Source organism: Tiliqua scincoides, chromosome 2 (genome assembly GCF_035046505.1).
Source record: "Tiliqua scincoides isolate rTilSci1 chromosome 2, rTilSci1.hap2, whole genome shotgun sequence".
Classification (NCBI taxonomy): Eukaryota; Metazoa; Chordata; class Lepidosauria; order Squamata; family Scincidae; genus Tiliqua; species Tiliqua scincoides.
The window spans coordinates 190,925,160-190,948,841 of record NC_089822.1 but is presented as its reverse complement, the minus strand read 5'-3'; the positions used below and the strand labels follow the sequence as shown (position 1 = coordinate 190,948,841).

Genomic DNA, 23,682 nt, shown 5'->3' with positions numbered 1-23,682 from the left:
AAAATAATCATGCATGTCAATTCACCTCTCAGTAACTAATTTAGGACCCAATCCTATCCAACTTTCCAGCACTGATGCAGCCGCAATTTAGGCTCAAGGTAAGGGAACAAATGTTCCCATACTTTGAGGAGGCCTCTGTGACTGCCTCTCCACCACAGAATGCAGTGCACGCCCCTTTGGCAGAGCTGCAGGGCACTGGAAAATTGGATAGGATTGGACCCTCAAGCTACAACATATTGTAACCTAGGCTGCAATCCTAACCACACTTTCCTGAGAGTAAGCCCCATTGAACAAAATAGGATTTACTTCTGAGTAGACCTGGTTAGGATTGTGCCCCTGTATCAGTGGAAACAATAAAAAAATCTCATAAAAATTTGGGATCTTTCCCAGTAAAAATGTTGTGATCTATCTTTGGAAAGTGAGAATACAATTGGTCTGGTGGGCTTTGCTGGAACAGAATCTCCAAAAGAGAGAGACAAAGCTCTCTCAGCAGTATTGTACTCCTTTGTTAGTTTGTTTAGACAAGGAAGTACTTAAACAGGATATGTTCTGATGGAGAAGGTGTGTGCAGGGAAAGAGATGTTCCTTACATAATCTGGACCCAGGATGTTCAGGGCTTCAAGATTATAACAGAGTTGTGTGTGGGCAGAAATTGGAGCCTGGGTGACTGTTCTAGCACCTATGTAACATTTTTCTGTCAGTCTTTCTATCTCTTCCTCCCCCCCTCGGTTATGAATCAGGTAGCCACTTTCTAGATTTAGCTGAAGTTCCTGGACTGTCTTTAAAAGCAGCCTGGTGTAGAACACATCAGAGTAGTTCAAAGGTTACAAAAGCATGTGTCAGAGTAACCTTGTCCTGCTTCTCTGGAAGCAACCATAGGCTGGTGAAATCAGCCAAAAATGATAAAGGGCATTTTTGGTTGGAGCTGCTTCCTGGGAATCCAGGAGTGTACTTTCTCTGACTGTGAACTTTTAAAGCAAGATTCTGTGTTACAATGTAATGTTGCTTATAAGAGTGGAGCACTTATTTAAAGTGAAAGTGTAGGTAAGAAGTATATATAGCTACTTTTGGGAATTTCAAGTTCAGGGAAACTTCTTGAGTTCCACAATGGAAGAAAGGTGGGATATAAAGTGTTTTTAGGGAAGCAGAGTGTAAATTGGAATGTTTTGTTAGTCTGCATGCCATCACTTGGGAATTAATTATTGATGCAAAATTGTTTTCAGAGAAGAGCACGTGGGCTGTGACTTGTGCCCAAGAAAAGTTTGTTTTGAGTGTGCATCAGACATCTCTTAATGTGAAACATGAAATGCATCATTTGAAACCTCTGCTCTTTGCAGCATGAAAGGAAAATAGCCATGAAAATAAACACATTCATGTTTCAGAATTTATCCCACTTATATACATAACTCTTAGGGCCCAATCCTATCCAACTTTCCAGAGCCAATGCAGCTGCAATGCAACCCCAAGGTAAGGAAGCAAACATTCCCTTAATTTGTAGAGGCCTCCATGACTGCAGTACCGCCACAGGATGCAGTGCTGGCATGGCTGCATTCGTGCTGGAAAGTTGAATAGGATTGGGGCCTCAGTACCCTAAAACTTCTCTCCCACCATTGCTCCCCGAAACTGGTATTCAGAAGCATACTGTTACTGGATCTAGGGGTAACATGAAGCCATTGATAGGCCTGTCCTCAATCCAATCTCCTTTTAAAGCCATCCAAGTTAGTGGCCATCACATCTTTTGGCAATGAAGTCCATGGAATTATGTACTGTATGAAGTACCTCCTTTTGTCCCTTCTAAGTCTCCTGCCAATTAGTTTCACTGTATGATCCTTCCCTCTAGTATTGTAGGAGAAAAACCTCTCTGTGTACCACACTTTGCACTATGTATAATTTTATAACTCTCTATTGTGTCCAGTATTCCTTCTATTTTTTGTTGTTGTTGACTGCACGAAGCCCAACAGTGGATGTATGGATAGCATCTGGAGTGCTTAGTGATGACATTGGCATCATTTTCCTTGTCAAGCTTTGAGCTTGACACAAGCCTTTGTGAGCTGCACAAGGCTTTGACAGAAGATGTGCACCCGTGCAGCTTACAGGGAAGACTTATTGCGTCTTCCATTAATTGCCTTTTACCCAAGCTGTTGTAGCTTTTCTTGTAAGAAGGTGCTCCAGCCCCCTTATCATTTTGATTGCCCCCTGTTGCATCTTCTTCAGCTCCACAACAACCTTCTTGAGGTGTAGCGACCAGAACTATACACAGTGTTTCAAGCTGCATCATAGATGTATGTAGGGACAATATAATATTAGCAGTCTTATTCTTGACCCCTTTCCTAATTATCCCAACATGTAATTTGTCTTTTTCACTTCTGCTACATATTGAATATTTGTAAAATGTCATTAGTCTCTGAGCTAAAATGCTCAGTAACTGAACAGAAATGGACATTTAACTTCCTTTGGACCTTCACAACTTTCAGTTATTGCAATTTTTTTAGCTTTCAGTTCGTTCCTTCTCTTGCTTGCCCCACTCTTCAATTTTTTTAAATCATTCTGTTTGTCTGTCATGTTAGTTGCAGGATATCATAACCATCAACCCCATCTCCTTCTGCCTTCTTAAAAACCTCTGTAAGTGGGGATGAGCACAAAAAGTGTGCTCCTCCTCACTTATAGAGACCATGGGGCATCAACTACCTATGAGCAGGAAAAATTTTTTTAATGTTACTGTACTTGTAGACCTTTGATGTGAACTGCCTTTGGCACCTCTTTGGAGACTGTAAAGTGGGATAAAAAAATCTCCAGAATAAATAAATGATGAGAAACTATGCTATATAGGGCAGCTTTGCTATTTTCTTGACCCTTCCTTCTGAAAAATCATTAATTTCACCTGCAGTTATTTTATGAAGGGATTTCCTATTATTCTGGATCAAGCAGTGAAGGACATAGAATAAATTGCATTTTTCCTGGTTTCTACTTGATGTTACTGTTTATCTCTGGAAACAAAGAATGATGGGCTCTAAAATTGGTTCTTTTAGCTACATAAGGATTACCGTATTTTTCGCTCCATAAGACGCACCTGTCCATAAGACGCACCTATCTTTTAGAGGAGGAAAACAGGAAAAAAATATTCTGAAAAAAAACAGTGTAATAAAATATTTAATAAACTATAACAGAATAACATTTGAACCATCCCCTCCCTTTATTAGGGTGAATGGGATCATAAACTGGCATGAAGATCCCTCCCTTTATTAGGGTGAACACCAACACCAGCAAAATCTCCCTCTGTCTCTCACTCTCCTTTTCAGTCTTCTGCTGTGTGGACAGGAACAGGGATTCTGACTTATGTGAAAATCTGTTTATGTAAAGTTATTTGAAATGGAACCCTTACATAGGTCAGAGACTTGCTGCAAAGGCAAAATAAATTGCTTATCTGTAAATATCTAATTTTGTCCTTTTATTTGCACAGAAATTGGGTGAAGGACTAGCCAAACTACGCACAGCAAGAGAGGTGCCATCAGAATGCAAGTGCCCACCAGGTATGTGGAAGATTGGTACATTATACTTTCTAACTAGGGCTTTTTATAAATTGCTTTGTGTAACAAGAAGAAAGTGAAAGTGCAAAAAATATGTCCTGTGTTATCTTACTATTTCTGTTGTCTGGCATTTGTTGGTGTATGTTTACAAAGGAGGTTTGTGTATGAAAAAGATGTGTTCCATTTGAAACCATTTGACAAGACACGTCTGCTGTAGATGACAAGCAACAAGAAGTTGTTGAGACCACACTGATTCATGACATTGTTCTTTAGAATTTCTGGCATTTGTATGCTTTTTGAAATATTCTGTTAGAAATTATGTTTTGAACACTTACAGGCTTTTCATTTTATTTCCCAAAAGCATCCTCTGTAGGATCAGTAAGTATGGACATTGCTATGCTTTTACACATAAGCCTATCCCTCTTCATCCTATCAAATAGTTAAAATGGTCAAAGAATTTGTGTTTTTTATTCAGCTATATTTTTGAGGTCAAATTAATAAGGGTATAATTGTTTCAGTATGAAGACAGTCTGCAAATACTAAGCTGTTCTTTTCTATAATGTTGCCCATAATATCTGGACCAGCATGGAGTATGATATCCCATATTCGAGATCTCTGCACATCACATGAACAGGGTCAGTTCTTGGATGTTGGGGTCAAATGTTTCCATATGGCTAGTTTTACAGAGACCAAAGTTAACCCACAAATCCTTGGTTCAGTTATTATTTTGGTAATGAAAACATCCAAGGCTCCAGCTTTGGAATTATAACATTTTGTAGGCGTAGATTTTTGTGACTTAAATGGGCATAAAACTCAGCACCATTTCTGAAATCGTGAATGGAAGTGGGGGGATCCCTTTTTGATCTTCAACTTTAAATTACATATAATAGTTTTAAATATTAGACACATCACCCTTTTAAATCTAACAGTATAATTGTAGTCTTCGTTCCTAGCTAACCACTAGCAAATAAGTTGATAACTATCTTTATGTTCAAAGTTTAGACTGATTTTCTTGAAACCAGACTAGATTATTTGAGACAGAATAAAATTCTTTCTTGCATGTTAAAATGTAAGTTACATTTGAAGAAGGGGAAGTTTCATCTACTTTTTAAAGTATATCTTGGAGCAATAAGAACCTATTTCGTCAGAGTTTCTAATTGCAGCCTGATCATGGCTAATTTGCACAGTGTGTATGCTTCCAGCATACAAGATCCCTAGCAGAGCAGATGTAACATGTTTGGGACACTGTGCTTGCATTATGGTCACAGACCCAACCTTGGCATCCAAATGCACATCAGACTGCTTTTAGGGTCAGGCTTTTGATTGTTTTTGATGTTTGTTTTGTTTAAATAATTGCTTGATTAACTTGATTACTTGTTTTGTTTAAATAATTGATAATGAAAAATATATAAATTAATTGATAATGAAATATATGTTCGCAATTTAGAAGACATTGGAGATCTATTTGAGTAAAGCTGTGCAGAATCTGGGGGCTTGTGAGAAACTTTTGGGGGAGGGGTTCACGTTTGCAGTCCAACTGGTGCTGATATCTGCTTGTCTTAAGAGGTTGGTGTTGCTTAATATTCTGCATAGGTGAAAAGTTTGCTTTTTGTAAGCCTTCTTTCTTGTTGGTGTCGTTTCTCTGTTTCTGGTCTCCTGGGTTGTGTGATGAAGGGGACAGGAAGACAAGATAGGAAAAGCCCTGTTTTAATCTTGTCTCCCCTTGCTTCATATTCTCCTTGTCTCTCCTTTCTTTTGCACTGACCAGATAATTTTTGCCAGCCTGCCTCTTTCAGCATTCTCTGTTGCCTGATTTGGTACCTAGGGTGGCTGTGGGGGTTGGCAGTAGATTTCTACTCAGAAACTGCTGTGACTTTATTTTTAAAGAAACAACAACAAAACCCGGGACATGGTAGCATTTTATTCCAGCAAAATGATTGTATGTACACAGAATATTTGTTAGTAGTACTACCAACCAGCCAGTTTTGGAGTGAAGGAGGGATAGTTTACCTTAAGGGATCAATTTTTGTCTTGTCCACAAAACAGCCAGAGTTAATGTGAAATTGTCCTTTGATATGTATAGAAACCAATATATGAGGAGCTAGCTATGGCCAGTGTCCAGAACTAATGTTTAGTTGTGGCCAATGGTTTGTGCTTTCCCAAAATAATTTTAGTTTTGATTTGTTTGACCAACAGACCCCATGCCATATTACCAAATACTTTCAAAGGTCCCGTTGGTTTCAAAAGCTTTTTGCCATATTTATCACTGCTTTTCAACAAAAAAGTTCACAAAGTAATTTATGTACTTAGTAAAGGGTCCCCTGTCCCAAAAGGGCCCACAATTCTAAAAGGATGCAGAAGAAACACAAGCAAGCAGCGACTGGAAAAGATGTGTTGGGGTAAATCGAGAAGTTGCTCTCCCCTTGCTAATATGATGAGCACCACGAAAAATGCCCCTTTACCCAGTGAGAAGGGTATGCTGTGTGTGAAACACAAGCCCCTTTCGGGCCTTTTTCTAGATAACTTAATCCAGTGGTTCTCAAACTGGTGGCTCGCGACCCACCAGTTTGTGTAACACTTCCCCTGTCCCTTTAAGGGGCAGGGGAAGCAGGGAGGCAGCTTCATGATCTCAAAGAACACATTGTTAAGGGAGGGTGAGGGGTGCTTTTACTTACTTTGTGTTAGGGCAAGCAGCAGGAGGTGCAGGGAGTCCCCTGCAGCCCTCTGCAGGGCTCCCCAGGACTTGAAATCTTCAGAAATAGCAAGCGCAAGCCACTTCTGGTTTGCGAACGCAGCCAGGAAGTGGCTTGTGTTTGCTGTTTCTGAGGATTCCAAACCTCAGGGAGCCCTGCGGAGGGCTGCGTGGGGCTCCCCGCTCCTCCTGTTGCTTGCCCTAACATACAGTAAGTAAAAGCACCCCCTTGTCGCCCTTAGCGCTGCGATCCTAGGGATCATGTCATTGCCCTCGCCCCTCCCCCACAAAGATTTACTTTGGGAGTAATGCTCCCAAAAAGTTTGAGAACCACTGCTCTAATCCAAAAGTTTATCAACTACACATCACAAAGCTATTCAAATATGTCATCCAGAAAGTAATCAATATTCTTGGTTGCAGCTTTATTTGATGCTTTTTTTCTTTTTGCATTGTCTGACAGGTACACAGGTGGGTTTATTCATTCAGGTGTGAAGTTTGCAGGAAATGTTGTGTCTTATTCAGTCTTAAGAAGTACAGTAATTATTGGCAAAGAGCATGATCTAGTAAAAGTTAGTAACAATACCCATTGAAAGTAATCTTCTGAAAATTAGTCACAACTAATTTGGCTCCACTGAAATCTGTGGAGTTTCTACCATCTGCTCTAATGTGGAAAACACCAGTGCAGTCCTAAAATGATATCAGAAGTGTCCATTTTCAAATACAAATGAAATTTATCTTCTGAAATTCACTCACAGAATTAGCAGTTTGTAGAGCCGTTGACATTGTTAACCACTAGAGGGAGCTAAAATTATTTCATGAATACCATAGAAAACAAGTTAGTAACTATTTTAAGACAGGTTTTCAAATAAAGCATTTGAAGTAGTTGGTGCTTGTGAACAATTGCTCCAGAGCTTTGTACTCCAGGCAGACTTTCTTCAGATCAGTTCAACATGTACTTTGTGTTGTTATCTGGGTAGATCTTTTCTTCAGGTTCCAAAGCTCTAGTAATTTAGATTATTTTTGCATGCAGAAATATGCATGCTTTGTGTAACTCTTAATTTTCCAGAATCACTCACATGTTTCTTTTCATTATGGTTCCCACCTCATAATTGATTCTAGGGACAAATGTTTTTGCTTGTTCCATGTTGTAATTGCAATGAATAAGGGAGGCAGTATTATTTCACATAGATTGTCATATGGATCTATTGCCTAGCTTTTTTTTTTCCATTTTGGAAGACTTTTGTTGTGAACATTAGGTTGGAAGTAAAGACACAGAAAAGGTGCCTTCGACTCACAGAAGGGCAGTTTTATAGCTTGTGTTGGAATATTGCATGAGAACAGTGACAATAAGAAGCCCAAGAATGTGTTTCTGCTTGTGCAAAAGTTCTTGCATAAGCAGAATGATTACTACTATAGAATCTACCTATAATAACACTGTGTGAACTCTTGTACGTAAGCATTTGTGGGTTAGCATTAGCAGATATTTTCCTTCTGTTTGTGCTTCCTTTCCACTAACCTATTGCTCTTGGACAAAATTTAAATAGGTGAAAAAAGTCTTTTTTTTTTTTAGTGCCATAGTCTCAAAATTATTAAGTGCTCAAAATTCACATTTCACAGTGCTTTGTCACTTTGGCCTGTATATTTAGGAAAAAAAACCCACACGTGCTTTAGCTTGAAGTTGAAAAGATTTTGATTATGCTCAGTTTATGTTTTTAAAAAAAAGTTGTATTCACTACATACAGCGAGTACTAGATTTTTGTTCTTCAGTACCAGTTCTACATGGGGCTTTTCTTCATGACATAAGAAGGGATTTGTTTTTGCAAGTGGAGACACTGGATAATGTTTTAGATCTAAAATAAGTGTTCATTCAAAAATGATGACAGGATACATTTTTAAAAGTCTATGATTTGATATTTCACATCACAAGGTAGTCATGTAGCTGTGGCTTTTTCAGGAGAAAGGATTCTGATACATTTGTCAGTTCACAGTATTTTCAATAAATTTAATTGTGGAGCTTACAGGGGGGTTTACCCTCGCTCATCTGCCATGATATTGTAGTTGTTTTCTCTACAAGAATTTCTTACTGATTGTTCTGTTAAGGAGCGTTCTTTGCATAGAGAAGAGCAGTTGCCAGTTCTGAAATCTTTGGAAGCTCTAGAAGGTCAAGATACTCTTCTACCTTTGATGTCTGAAATAACTGTGTGTCTAATAGATCCATGACAGTTTCACAATAGTGCAGCAGTAGCTAACCCAAATAAGCAAAAAATTGCAGGAGAAACCTCCATTCATAATTTCTTGTCTCTTCAGGGATTAAAAAGTAATGCTTCTTCAAATTAATGATGTCTGTGTGCATAATTGTGTAAAATATTCAAGGTTGTTAGTGGAACATTCAGTTAATTTAAAGCAAGTATTTTCCAATAACATACTTATTACAAAAACAATGAAATGATTTTTGTTATACCACATGTTCCTCCATTTTCACACAATGAAAGCCTTGTGCATTCTGAGAAGAACTGGGTGAACATAAATACATTTCTGTGGGCTCCGTAGACTCCTTAAAGGACTCCTTGGACTCTTAAATCTTCAAGGAGTGACTTTTTTTGACAGCATTCTGTAAGTGAAGAAATTCCAGCTTTTATATATCAAAGGATCTTGGAGTACGTAACTCCATCTGAATGTCATGGTTTTCAGTAACTTAACTCTGAAATGGTGCAATATGAGTGTGATATCCTGAAAGTGTGTTAAGTTGCATCTTATGAAAAGATATTGGGCTCAGACTTCACATGGACTGCATGGACTGCAGAGGGAAGGTGAGAGTTCATAACAAATGTATGCCTTTGCTATGTTAGGCAGACTTATGGATAATATTAAGAGGCTACTTGCTGTATATCTGTGAAATCAAAATGGGGTATGTGGACAGCACAATCCCCAAGGTTGCAGTTTTCAAACTCTCCAGGAGTTTGAAAAGTGCAGTAAGTTCTGCACTTTTAAAAGTAAGTAAGCAGAGTGGGAGGGGCAGGGGGAAGGCCGCGACGTGATCCCCAGGATCGCACCACTCAGGGCGCTCTACTTTCACTTCAAACCAGCTGGAGAGCCCTGCAGGTGCTCGCACAGGGCTGCCCGCACTCCCAGGACTGCTGGGGACTGGTGAGTGCATCCCAGTCCCTGCAGCCCCCCTGAGCGGCACGATTCTGAGTCGCAACGCCCCAGTCTGAATACCACCGCCCTAAAGGGTTGGTCTTTCTCTCCCTGCACACGCACACACAGAGCATGTGCATCAAAGGGTATTTCTCAATGGGCGCAATCCTAACCTGTTATGTCAGTGCTTTCCAGCACTGGCATAGCAGTGCCAATGGGACATGTGCTGCATCCTGCAGTTGGGTGGCACTCACTGAGGCCTCCTCAAAGTAAGGGAATGTTTGTTCCCTTACCACAGAACTGTACAGGTTGAGACTCATTATTCATATGGGTTCTGTTCTAAGCACTCACGCGGATGGCAAAAAAACGCACTATAGCAATTTAAAAAACAAAGTTTCTTTGCTTCATCTTCTTTGGTGATTGAAAAACAGCCTTGCTGACCTTTTGACTCTAAGATAAGAGTCATTAAGAAGACAATCCATCAATCAGTCATCCTCCGAGCACTTCACTCAGTCCCTCCCTTCACCAGTGCAAAGCTATCACCTTTCTTTCTTGCTCAGGGGGAAGGGAGGGGGAGGATTGATGAATTGTCAGCCAGCTGCCCTCTGTCTCTCTCTCTCTCTCTCTCTCTCATTAAGGAGGCTATTGTTAAAGAACTGTTCAGTTTTTTAAACTGATTTTAAAGGGGTGCATTTTCTCCTTCTCCAGGGATCAGCACATTCCTTCTCATTTGCAGGGGCCATTCTTGTTGAGTCAAATTTGTGTATAAAAAATCCGTGTATAAATAGGCTGGACCTGTATTGCCCTTATGTCAGTGCTGGAAAGCACTGATATAAGGGGTTAGGTTTGCACCCAATGTCTGATTGTAAAGTAGGTGTAAACTGGGCAAGTATAAAGTAAGTGTAAACTTTCACACTGGGGCAAAAAACCAAAACTTCACATATAGGCTGATGGGTTCTAAGCTGTCTGTGATGGAACCAGAGAGGATCTTGGGGTGCTAGTGGACAGCTCGATGAAAGTGTCAATCCAATGTGCAGCGGCAGTGAAGAAGGCCAGTTCTATGCTTGGGAAAATTAGTAAAGGTATCGAGAATAAAATGGCATTATAATGCCATTGTATAAATCAATGGTAAGGCCACAAATGGAGTATTGCATCCAGTTCTGGTCGCTGCATCTCAAAAAGGATATAGTGGAAATAGAAAAGGTGCAAAAGAGAGTGACCAAAATAATTACTGGGCTGGGGCACCTCTCTTGTGAGGAAAGGCTACAGCATTTGGGAGTATTCAGTCTAGAAAAAATGCACCAGAGGGGGACATGATTGAGACATACAAAATTATGCAGGGGATGGATAGAGTGGATAGAGAGATGCTCTTTTTCCTCTCACATAACACTAGAACCAGAGGAAATGTGCTAAATTTGCTAAATTTGTGCTAAACAGTGCTAAAATTGAGTGTTGGGAGAGTTAGGACAGACAAAAGAAAATATTTCTTTACTCAACGTGCAGTTAGCCTGTGGAACTCCTTGTAACAGGATGTGGTGATGGCATCTGACCTAGATACCTTTAAAAAGAAATTAGACAAATTTCTGGATGAAAAATCCATCATGGGTTACAAGCCATGATGTGTAATGTGCAGCCTCCTGATTTTAGAAGTGGGCTATGTCAGAATGGCAGATGCAAGGGAGGGCACTAGGATGCAGGTCTCTTTTTGTCTTGTGTATTCCCTGAGGCATTTTGTGGGCCAATGGGAGATACAGGAAGCTGAACTAGATGGGTTTATGGCCTGATCCAGCAGGGCTCTTCTTATGTTGTTATTGATTTAAAGTACTATAGTCTTTTAAAAATACATACACACACTCCTTTATATTTCTAATATGCTAGCGTGACTGTGGTGAAAAGATTAAAAATACTAGGTTGCAATTTCTCACTTTGGATGGAGAAAACATTTAAAAGTCATAATTTTAATTGGATGTGCTTCTCCTTAATTGTGTATGTATTCAAACCATGATTAATCTTTTCATGTCACTTTGGGCGCAATCCTAACCAACTTTCCAGCACTGACAGCTTTCCAATATGGTGTGCACTGCATCCTGTAGTGGGGAGGCATTCAAGGGGGCCTCCTCAAGGAAAGGGCATGTTTGTTACCTTACTTTGGGGCTGCAATGCAACTAAGTCAGTGCTGGAAAGTTGGTTAGGATTGCGCCCTTTGTCCCATAATTAAATTATGAATGGGTTTAGCTAAGATTCTTTTAAAAAAAACAAAATCTGAGAAGTTTGTTCACCTCAACTAAGGGCTATTTATATAAATTTTACAAACCTTTTAACATAGGCAAACAGTAATTTAGGCTGCACAGCTATTAACCCTGTCCTGGTAGTAAGCCCCAATTAACACAGTATGCACAGGATTGTGCCACTAGAGATTGAAGAATATGTTTAGGCTGCAATACTATACACACTTCCTTGGGGGTAAGGTCCATTGAACTCAGTGGGACGTATTCTGAGTAGGCATGCCTAAGATTGCCTATAGTAGCCCAATCCTATTCAGACTTTGTGCTGTTGGTGCATGGATGCTGGCACTATGTCAGCAATATCCTAAAGCAGGGGCGCTCACACTTTTTTGGCTCGAGAGCTACTTTGAAACCCAGCAAGGCCCCGAGATCTACCAGGGGGGAAGGAAGCGTCTGACAGACTCCCCCTTTAATGTATGGAGCCCCTGCTGGAGTCTAGTCAGTTTCGTCAGTTTTGTTGCTGCATGCCTGAAGAGCAGCTAAAGTGTCAGTTTCAGTGTCAGTTTAGCTAAATATGTCAGTTTCGTCTAGTCACAGTTTGGAGAGACAGGGCTCCGCGATCTACTCATTTTGCCTCGCGATCTACCGGTAGATCGCGATCCACCTATTGAGCACCCCTGTCCTAAAGCCTGTTCAGGCGATGCCACACAATTGCAGCCCTTCCCAATAATGCCGCCAGCATCCATGGAAATTATGACACAGCCCATGGATCCCATGGAGTGGTGTCTGGTATCTGCACATCGTGGTTGTCCCAATCACCGCATCCACCTAACCCCAATGCCAGCAACAAGAGAAGTGCCACCAGGATAACCCAAGGCAGGGGGTCAGGTGCAAGGCTAATGAGCAGTCAGTGCTAGAGGAGAGGGGAGAAATGCTCCCCTGGCAGCCACAAGGAATGATTAATTTAGCAAAAGGCACCCTTCCAACTATGAGGAGACATACTATCATATCCTGAGAACAGAATTGGGCCGTAAGAGTCTTGATTTCAGACTTTTAAAAACAAAGAGTGAGTGGCATTAATACAGAATCATATGTTCCAGTCACAGATCTGTTAGCAATTTCTTGTTAGCTAAGAAAGGAATACTTGGCTGCATTATTTAGCTATAGACCTTTGCCAATTCTGTCCTTGTTGCACTTCCCCATGTTCATGTCCAAAAAAGATGACAGAACTGCCCTCCTCAACTCAGTCTGGAAGTTATGGCAGGCGTCAAAGGACATCTGGAGTTTGATATCTGTGTACCACATGTGTGAAGGAGTAGACAGAATAGTTTGCCTAGTATTACCTGCCCTAGTTTGCAATACTCTCAAAATGTTTGAAATGACTCTCAAATGTAAAGAACTTGACACTTTCCAAAAACACAGTCATCAGTAACTCGCAGTGGACAATTCCACAAATACTCTAACATGGTGTGGGAGAAAAGGGCAAGTGTTTCAATGCTATTGAAACAACTAGTAGTAATTGAAAACAGTGTGCTTTTAAGTGCTGTATTCTTCACTGGGAGCAACTACTTGGTGCAAAAAGAAGTAAAAAACCACAGATTTTATGATGTGTCCTTGTTACTTGATGCCGGATTCTGTCTGCGATGTTATTTTTAGAAAACAGATGCTGAAAGTTAGAACAAATGATATTATTTAGATTAAAAACTTTGTACTTTGGTATCTTAAGTCTTTCAGTGACAAAGCAGTGGTGTGCAAAAGAGGAAAGGTGCTGTACTATTGTAAATGTTTTCTCTCAGTGTTAGGTATTCCAGTCTGCGTCCCCTTGCTGACTCAAGTGTGGTAGGAAGATACAAGCAAGCAGGTTTTTTCAGTTGTAGCACCAATACTGTCAAATGTCCTCTCTAGGGTGCCCCACCTGATGCCATTCTTTGCTGTTGGATCAAGATATGGCTGTTCAGGGTTAGCTTATCCCACTGTATCTTTTTTTCTGCCATTTAAGTGTAGGCAGTGGCTCATTTCTTCTGGTGAATACTTGTGATTGTTGTCAGCTCTCATGCTGAGTTCCCTCAGGAGGGAGAAGGATAGGGAATGTCTTGCCAGATCTCCATGCTTGACTTCTCTCTCTCTCTGTCATTCAGATATCTCATACCATACCATCACACACACATTCAAACTTCCAGTGGACAGCATGAAGTTACCCTGTGCGTTACCCTGTGCGTTAAAGCACTGTGGAGGTTGGCTTATTCAAATCAGAGGAAAAGATTTATTAGGGATTGAAATGGAACAAGGAAGAAACAGCCCATCACATTCTATACTTGAGGTCAAGAGGCAAAGTTCAAAATAAAGTAAAAACAGAGTCGAGCCTAAGACTTCCCTGATTTACTGATTTCCCTGACTTAGACATCCCTAAGTCTAAGACATCCCTTTATAATGCAGCATCCTCCTGCTTTTAATAATAATACTTTTGATTATTTATAACCTCTCAGAGGCTTCTGTGATGTCTCAGTGTCCTAAAAGCTCTTGCAGTAGCTCTTGTCTTTTCTGAATTCACCGCTATTAAGAAAGTTAATATAGCATCCCAAATAAGTATTGTGTGGATTAGGATTTTTCTTGGCTAGACTTCTCTCAAACAAAGGATTCTGGCCAAACCCCCTGCAGAGATAGTCATGTTTCTACCAATTGGTCATCCAAGATCACTTGGTGAGATAAAGGGATGAGAGGGATGATTGGGATATCATCAACCCTAATATGTTAGGTCATGCACGCAGTTCCTTAGGGTTGTTGACTGGTTTGTCATTGGTATGCAGTATAAGTAGCTAAGAATAAGTAAAAGTAAGCTTTCCATTTGTTTCTAGATATGTTTGTTGATTTTGCAGACCCAATTATTGGAAATAAATTAGTTCAGTTTACTGCTACCATACCTTCATTCCATCTCAGTAAATCAGTCAGGGATCATGGTTTGTTTGTTTACTTACTTACAGAAGCTTGAGTCAAGAGCTGACTTTTGGCAGATTGCAGTGATGCTCTGCTGTGCATGAAATCTTTCACTAGATTCTCCATAATTGCATGGTGCACAGTAGGAGAGAGGTGGGTTATTCCTCCAGCTGCAAGCTCTTCCTGGGATGGATAACTCTGTGCACTGGGCTATGTAAACCCCTGGAAAATATTTTCATCAGTTCTGATTGCATATGAAAGAGATTAGAAATGAGGCCATAAGGAAAGCTTTTGTGAAAACAAGAATCCAGCTGAATATCAAGCAGCCCAATCCTAACACCCTGGAGAAGGCAGGCCGGTAGGCCTATATAATAATAATAACAGGTATTTATATACCGCCTTTCTTGGTCTTTATTCAAGACTTTATTCAAGGCGGTTTACATAGGCAGGCTTTTATTTAAATCCCTTATTAAATAGGGATTTTTACAATTTGAAAGAAGGTTCTTTCTTTCAAGAACCACTACATTCAAGGTGTTTCGTTCCGATCTGGCTTCACATTCTGGCCTCCATCCTCCCACGCTCAGAGCAGATGGAATAGCTCGGCTTCAGCTTGTCAGCTGCTTCAAGGTCGCACAGTGCCGGTGGCCTCGAACTGGCGACCTTGTGGATGTTATCTTCAGGCAGACGGAGGCTCTACCCTCTAGACCAGACCTCCTGCCACATCCAAGGCAGAGTAGGGGCTGAAAGTTGCTTGTCCTGGGGCAAAGGGAATCACTTCGCCTTACCCCAGGTAATGCCCCGAAGGGTCTACTCAGATCTCCGCGGAAGAAGTGGTGCAGATTTGAGCTGCCCCAGGCTGCCTAGGAATGAGGACAGGATCCAGCATAAGTGCTGGCTCCTGGCTCCGCCCCCTGCTCAACCCCTGCCTGCCCATGGGCCCATCCTCCCACCTCCCTCCCATCATCCCCATGCTGGCCGAATTTGACCAGAGTGGGCTTACCGTTTCGGCTGGCTGAGCAGGACTCGGATTGGTCTCCCTCCTCCAGAGAAAGTGTGAAAGTGCCTTAAGGTACTTTCGCAACCATCGTGGGCTGGTGCAAAGGACTTACATCAGCCCAGGGTGTCCTCTGGGTTGTGTCCTAAGTATTATAACCTATTCTCATATATAGTCCTTTTTGTGAAAAACAGAGTCATATCAGTCCTGTAGTCCATGAAAACTCCCACTACAATAAATTTGTTAAATTTGTGGCACTCTTAAGTGCCACAAGACCCTTAATTTTTTTTTGCTACAACAGACTACCCCTCCAAAAATTATCTTTAACTGTTAGGCTTCCCAAATCTGACATAAGAATGAGCAGCAATGAAACCATCTCAAACATCTGTTCAGTAACTGGGAGACCTAGAAATTAAAAAAACAAAAATCAATCCCAAGAGGATTTGGGAAGAAGAAGAGCCAACTTCTTAACCATGTTTGAACACTTCTTTATACATTAAATGGAAGCAAATGTAGGTGTGCCACCAGGTGTACACGCAGTTGGCAGCTGCAACCTATCATAATTCCCTGATGTGTGAACCTATACTTTACGTTTTTAGATGCATTGCGAAATCATTTTTGGCATATGCCTAAAAATGTAGTATGAGAATTGCTTCTGAGAAGTAGTGTTCTGCAAGGGAGCATAGGAGGAGCAGAGAGCACAAGTGTGCTAATTCTGAGGTCCTCCAGCATATTGATAATAATATTAAATAACCTAGGGAACAGTCAGGGTTATGCCAGGTGGCAGCAGTCCCATTCACTGAAGAATCAGGCAGTTGCTGTCTCTGCTTCTTGAAGGTACCACGGGGCCAAATACCAGGCCCCTCTTATGCACCAGGGTTTGGTGTCTGAGGCTTCCCTCTATCACTGACTTTAAAAGACTTTTCAAGCTCAGGCAGCTGTGCATTCTTTGATCTGGCAGCCTCTGTGTTAATTATGTAAATGCCAACTGTTCAGCTGGCTCTATTAGGAGTCTCTTGGAATGTTCGTTCAAGTTTTCCTTGACCTAGCAACTTCATACTACAAAGTCGGAGTACCCCTATTGTGGAATAGTGGGGAGAAAAATGCATAGATGACATACATAATGATACTGCATTCCTGTTAACTGCCTGCTTTGCTTGGTTTTGCTATTATTCAAGCCATTGCTGCTCAACGTTGAATATACGCACTAGGGACCAAATGCGTATACCTGTGGGCCAGGGAAAAATGAGTTAAGAAACCTTTTCTTTTGAACCTTGTATTTGCCCAAAAAGCAGTGGAGGCCAGGTCAATCCTAGAATGTCGTACGTACATATTTAAACCTATTTAGGCTTATCTGAAACTGTAACATGAAGAGGCTGACAGAGGACAATACTGTCCTGTACAACAGATTTGCATTGCTGTGTATATATCTCCGCAAGCGAGTTGGGAACTATTTTGAAAGTCTAGTTAAGCTGACACCTGTTGTTGCAAGATGTGAATCTATCAGAGACAAATTTTTCCTTGTGTGACATGGAGCTGGCATTCTCTACTCACATTAAAATTTGGCAGTGTACAGAAATATAGTTCTGTGCTTTAATTTTACCCTTGTAACAGATATGCTTTACATATTTCAGGCTTCACATTTTGCAACCAAACACTGTCGCAGAGAACTTCCCATCTTTGTTTGATTTTGATTATCGTGTGTTAAGAAAATGCCTGATAACTTGTCCTGATAGTCGTGTGATTGAGTTTGCTTTTGACTTTTGTGCCACAAATTTTTTCACCCTGTCTGACATCTGACCAGTGTAATAGATTAAAAATATTTATACAGTATATTGCTTTTCAAAAAAAAAAGTTCACAAAGCAGTTTATAGAGAAAATCAGATAATTAAATGGCTCTCTGTCCCAGAAAGACCCACAATCTAAACCAGTGGTTCCCAACCTTTAGGAGCCCGAGGACCACTGAGACAAAAATTGGAAATAGTGTGGATCACATGCAAGAGGAATTACATCAGAGTGCTCAGTGTTTTTTGGGGGGGGGCCCTTCCCAAATGGGGAGGGGTGAAACAGAGTGAGGGTGGCAACAGGGGTGGAGAGGGGAGAAAACAGGGCAAGGGGAGGGTAGCAACAGCAGGAAAAGTCTTTGAAGCCCAGGTCTACCTTGCTTCCCAATGTGGAGCCCAGGTCTACCTTCCCACACAGCATTGACAGCTAGATACAGTAATATAGAAAACCAAACACACTCTGAAATCTCTAAATTTTTTTTAAATATCAGAAATCATTGCAGAAAATAATCATATTTAGGTTCATACTAGAATGGAAAGTGTCCTGAGTGTACCAAAATGTACTTTTGCAGCAACTGTAGTCCCACATCTTTGTGCTTGGTACACTCCTTCATGGTAAGCAGATCCACAAGCCAAAGAGCTTCTATAGCAGGTCTGTTTCCTCCAAGATTTGACAGTGTGCAGGATTGTGATGTATGCATTCCTTGGCCCAGCACATATGGCTTGTGGCATATGTCCACCTAGCATCCCACATGGGCAGCAAATCTGAGTGAGATTGGAAAATATAAGTTACCAGGAAATGTATGGAGGCCCTCTGGTTTCTGGGCCCCTTTTTGACCCGGGGTCCAGGTACAAATTACCCCCTGCATGCAACTATCACCCCTTCACAAAAAATGCAATTAAATTTGTAATGATTAGAGAAGATTTATTGGAGATTTATTATTTATAGTGAAGATTTGTGGGTTGCTGCTTTTGTTGCTGGCTGTGGGCAGTTTATTCTCTGCCCTCTCTGGTGGTCTCTGGGACAGCACACTGGAATTAATCAAAGGCAATCTTTTCTTTAGATGTCAGTCTCACAGACCACCTGTGGCCGCTGGACCACAGGTTGGGAACCAGTGATCTAAACAGATGCAGAACAACACCAACAAACAGCCAATAGAGAAGATGCTGTGCTGAAGAGGAACAGTTAACTTTCCCCCTGGTGAATATAAGAAGAGCACTGCTTGAAAGGGTACATTTGCAGGGTACATTCTCATTTACTTGAACAAAATGAAGTTCATGGGTACACCATCCTCATCGCTGTTTGAACACGCAGTTAAGTGCAAACTCCTAGTTTTTCAAATCCATTGCCCATGGCTTCCAAACTAGGAAACTGTGGCTTAAGTGATCCCAGCAAAGTTTGGTATCATACTGTAGTGGTGCTTTAGAAAAATCCTTTAACTTCATATTAATGACAGACATTTGCTTGAGTGCAAAATGCATTCTGTTTCCAAATTACAAAGCTCTGATCTACATTTAAAACTTTTCTTTTTTTCCAACCTGATAACTGATGGGAAGACAGATTCACTACTTAATCCTGCTCTGATATCTTGTGCTGAGGATAAATGGAGGAAAAATTCCCCATTAAGGGACCCATCTCTCTAAGGACAAACATCTGATTATACCATAATTTTCTGAAGTGGTTTCCAGTTCCTCAAAAGTGTCACTTGGCACGTCTATCAGTTGGAACATGGACTAAATCAAACCAAGATTTTTTTTTTTCTTTCAGCATCAGATAACCCCCAGTTATATATGCTTGATTCAGCATTGTCTTGTTCATCCTTGGTAAATCTTAATTTTTATCAAGAACTTGGACTTCAGAATGAAAACACCTATGTTCCTTCTCCATTTCTTGAATTTCAGTGGTAAACTCTTGAGAAGCATGTTAAAAATTTTCCTGCTTGATGATGTTGGGTAGCACATTAAAAAAAATTGTTTGTGTACTTTCTAAAATGCTGCAGTGTGGTTGTTTTATTGCTTTTATTGCTTCTGGTTTTATTGGTTTGACTACTTCTTCTGTTGCTCTGTTTGTTTGGTATTAATATTTTTATTACTTTGGTGATCTTGTCAGCTGCCTTGTAAATTTTTAATTGGGAGGCCAAGTGAACAAGGTTTATTTGAACTGCCGTATGATAAGAAGTAGCTGCAGTTCTTTTCAAAATCTAAAGCAACCTGTTCTTGGGGGGTGGGGGACAGAAACAGAGATGGGCATTTTTAGTGCTTGAAGTTAACCTGGGGAATGACCTTTAACAGGTCAGAAACCGATTCACTACAGGACTCCTGTAGCTGTTGAGCAGTTACTGGGACAGGCTACAGTTCAGGTCAGCTTCACACATGTTGTCAGAGTGATATAAAAAGCATCCTTTGACAAAAGTACACTGAACTTTTATTTCTACCTTATTCCTTGTGGAACTGCCTGTAATGAATTCCACAGCACTTCTATGTCATTAAATTCCACAGCACTTCTAAGTATGAGCGGTCTACAGTGCAAGCCTAGGCTTGTCTGCTCAGAAGTAAGCTCCATTAAGTTCAAAAGGACTTACTTCTAGGAAAGTGTATAGAATTGTAGCTTAACAGCACAATCCTAACTAAATTCCCCCTTGCCAATGCAGTGGTGTAGATGCAGGCTCTGCTGCTTCCTGTGGGGAAATTTCAGCTGCTGGAGGTGTCCTTGGGGTAAGCGAATATTTGTCCCCTTACCTTGAGTTAAGCCCCAGCAGCTGCAATGGGTCAACTCAGTCCTGCACCAGCGATATAGTTGGTGCAAGTCCCGTTTGATCTGAGTTGGCGGATCAGGCCTGGGAATGGGGATAGGATAGCATGTGCTGGCACCATAGATTCAGCGTCTCTCCCAGGCCCGATATGCCCACCCTTTTTCACCTTCCTTGCCCTGTGTCAGAGTTATCTGCTCTGGTGGGCGTCCCTCTGTGTGTCAGCACTAGTGGGAAGACTAGGATTTGAGAGGGAGAAAAATTACTACCCTATGAGACATATTTTGCTTGTACTCCAAATCCCAGAGTTCCTTTATTTGTCCAAGTGCTTCCTGTGCAGATGTAGGAAAAGACAAGGGAGAGTTGGTTTGGATGATGCTTTGCCAAACGGCCTCTCTTTGGACATTTGTGGTGTGAGCATGCACACTGTTCCCCCTTCCCAGAGTGCTGAGGCTCTGTTTTTTAATTACATATGATAGGGTTTTGTCTGAATTGCCCTTGTAGCTCTTGTAGTAGCTTTAAAGCAGTAGTTGAACTGTGCGTAGAGGAGTGTTAGGATTAACTGCTCTTCCATGTGATTGAGAAATGGAGCACAGCATGCCAGAAAGGGAGCAGGTCATGTGTACTCGCAGAGCAAATGTGCAAAGAAGGGCTGGTCAGCGAAATATCAGTTGAGCTGGCACACGGTAACTGGCCCAATTGTATCTGACTGGCAGTAGCAAGAATAATTGGAGGTACTGAAATCTCCAGGGCAGCTGGAGCCTGTGCTGCTGATCAGATTTACAGGCTCCTAAATGTATGCAAGTAAACGAGTTTGACCTCTGAACTTCTGAGTGTATAGAAACACTGATACTTGATTCCGAGGACAGGGAAGAGTATCTTAAGGAATTCGTCACTTGTGTATAGTTGAAATATATACACACCCGCATATGTGCATACATGCTATATAGGCCGACATGGCTGTAAGTACAAATCAGACAACCAGAAATGTAAGCAACTTAGGCAAGGAACCTAAAGAAGATGTAGGATACTAATCAGAGACACATGGTACAAAATGTCAATTTAGAACCAGGAAGACCTTGGTTCAATGAAGCTTATTGGGTGATCTTGGGTCAGTTGCTGTCCCACAGCCTAACCTACTTCATAGTGTTATTGGTAAGATAAAGGGGGTGGAGGGAGAGCTGCATACACTACCCGGAACTCCTTGGAGGGAGGATGGGATAAACATTATAAATATTAACCAACTTCCCAGATTTTCAAGATCGATGTGGTCTTTTGTGGGTGGGGGAAGGGAGCCCTCTTACAGGACGCAGAGAAGTGCTGCTTTGAGCATTTGCCTTTGCTCAGCATACATTGCGAAACAAAGTGAATAGCTAAAGTCAAAGTGTGCTACTGTGTGGGTTTGGCAGAATATTTTCTATTGTTTGAATGTATCAACAACAGAAATAGTGTCTCCCAATTGGGATCCATTTGCTGTGCCTTTTCTAAAACTGCCATAATGTTGCTGTGTAATGAAATCCATAAGAGTGGGCCCTACATACCCTTTGGATAACTTTTAAGAGCTGGAGCTTTTGGAACTGAAGTGCCACTTCACAAAACTGCAGTAAAGCAATTTCCATCCCCACCCTCTCAGGTTCAAAGAAGCGAAGATTTTATTAAAAGGAAATTGAATGGCACTTCCAGCTGCCTGTTTGTAATGGTCAGAGTCGTATGCTGAAACAGTACCATGTTTGGAAGATATCTTTTTTCCCCTGAGCAAACTACATTATTTTTATCTTTGAATTGCCTCATATTCGCTGACCACATGCCTTTTCCTAGCTGTACATGGTAATAGAGAAAGTAACCAGACATGCAAAGCTTTGTTGGTCAAATTGATAAAGAGTAGTATCAGTGAAATAGATTTTTAATGGTATGAACTAACAATGCCATCACAGCTTCCCTAGGTTGCCTACTCTGCTTTTCCCTTGTCTTTGCATTAAGAAGTTTCTTCCCAGTGTTTGTTCAGCTTGGAACTCTGTCCAATACTGCCTTGGACAATACTACCGTTTCTGCACAATTCATAGGAGGGGAAAAAAGCAGGCAGTTACTGGTCTCCTTGCATGGTTTCTTCAACTGCAGACAAATGGTTTGAACAAACTGCTCCAAGTTAGGAGGCAGGTGATTCACATTCCACTTGTTTTTAGGATACACAAAGTGGATCAGTGCAGGTTGCATCCTTGGCAAGCTGGAGGGAGGCAGTGGCAGTAGCAGTCCTGGGGTGAAGGGCACTCTGAATCCGCACCCCTCCCCCCCTCCCCACAATCTGTTGCTGGTGCAGACTTTGTCTGATGGATGGGCCACCCCTGGGTCTCCCTAGGTCCAAGTTGAAACTCTCAGTTACAGTTTGAGTTATTTATTCCATTTCATTTCAGCAAGAAGCAATACACGTCATGCAAACTTTTCTGCATGTAGGGTATCCAGCCCTCGGACTTTATGTTTGACACCCTTGTTTTATATCAAGGAAGTGCTGCAGGATCAGGAGTGGGAAGGAGCTGCATTCTACGTATGCCGCGCCACTTCATTTTTAATAACTGCATAAGAGCTAGGAACTCCTCAAGTGCAGCTTTTCCTGGCAACAGAGGTGTAGCTAGGTCATTTGACACCCAGGGCCCATAAATTTTTGTCACCCCCTATGACTTAATTATATAATTATTAATTATTAATTATATTGTTTAATTAATATAACAACCTCACAACAACCCTGTGAGGTAGGTGAGACAGAGATAGTAATAGTCATGACATGGAATGTATAATAATAATGGCCAGAAAAATAAATGCAGTGAATATTTCCCCACAAGCAATCGATGAAATTCTGCATCAAATGGTATATAACATGATGGTTTTATTCCTAAAAGCCACAATTTCCAGAATTTTGGTCACTAGGGTGTCACTCCCCCCTCCCCCCCGGATTTCTCATTGGCCTGTTTTGAGTTAAGGCAGTGGTTCTCAAACTTTTAACACTGGGACCCACTTTTTAGAATGACAGTCTGTCTAGGAACCACTGGAAGTAATGTCATGGCTGGAAGTGACATCATCAAGCAAAATAAAATAATTATAAATAATTAAATTAAAGAAAAACAGATAAATAAGGGGAAGCCAGCCCTGTTTCACTAAGTGAATTTTCTTTGTAGCCTGCCTGCAATAACACTCCCTCACACACACAAATCAGTGAGATTTTCAGCCCTTCCCAATGCCCACCTTACCAGCTCAAGCTTCAGGTTTATTCTTTTTGGGGGGGGGGTTGCGGCCTGCAATAACACCCCCCTCCCACAAATAAATCAGTGAGATTTTCAGCCCTCCTCAGTGTCCACCTTAACAGCTCAAGCCTCTGGTTCATTCTTAGGGGGAGGCTGCCTTCTGGAGCATTTGCTGAGCTCCACTTACATTAGATGGAGACCATGCAACTAGTCTTGCATTCCTCTTTGCCTGACTTGACCAGGAGCCAAGGCACATTTGCTTGCTTGCGAGTAAATGCAGCCGTGTGGCTTCCTTTGGCTTTCCATAGGGCTCAATACATTTGTTTGCTTGGAGGGAGGGACTTCCTTCTTGGGTGTTTTTTGGTAGCTGCTTTCATTGGATAGGAACCATTCTGGTGTCAT

At 41.3% G+C, this 23,682-nt stretch overlaps 1 protein-coding gene across 1 annotated transcript in view; it reads left to right on the top strand.

Annotated features, from left to right (window-relative positions):
• Positions 1 to 23,682, top strand: part of LOC136638900 (collagen alpha-1(XXIII) chain-like) — a 237,015-nt gene that overhangs the window by 12,568 nt on the left and 200,765 nt on the right. The window contains exon 2 of the mRNA XM_066612928.1: positions 3,461 to 3,530. Coding sequence (XP_066469025.1) covers positions 3,461 to 3,530 — 70 coding nt within the window. The remainder of the gene's footprint in view (positions 1 to 3,460; positions 3,531 to 23,682) is intronic.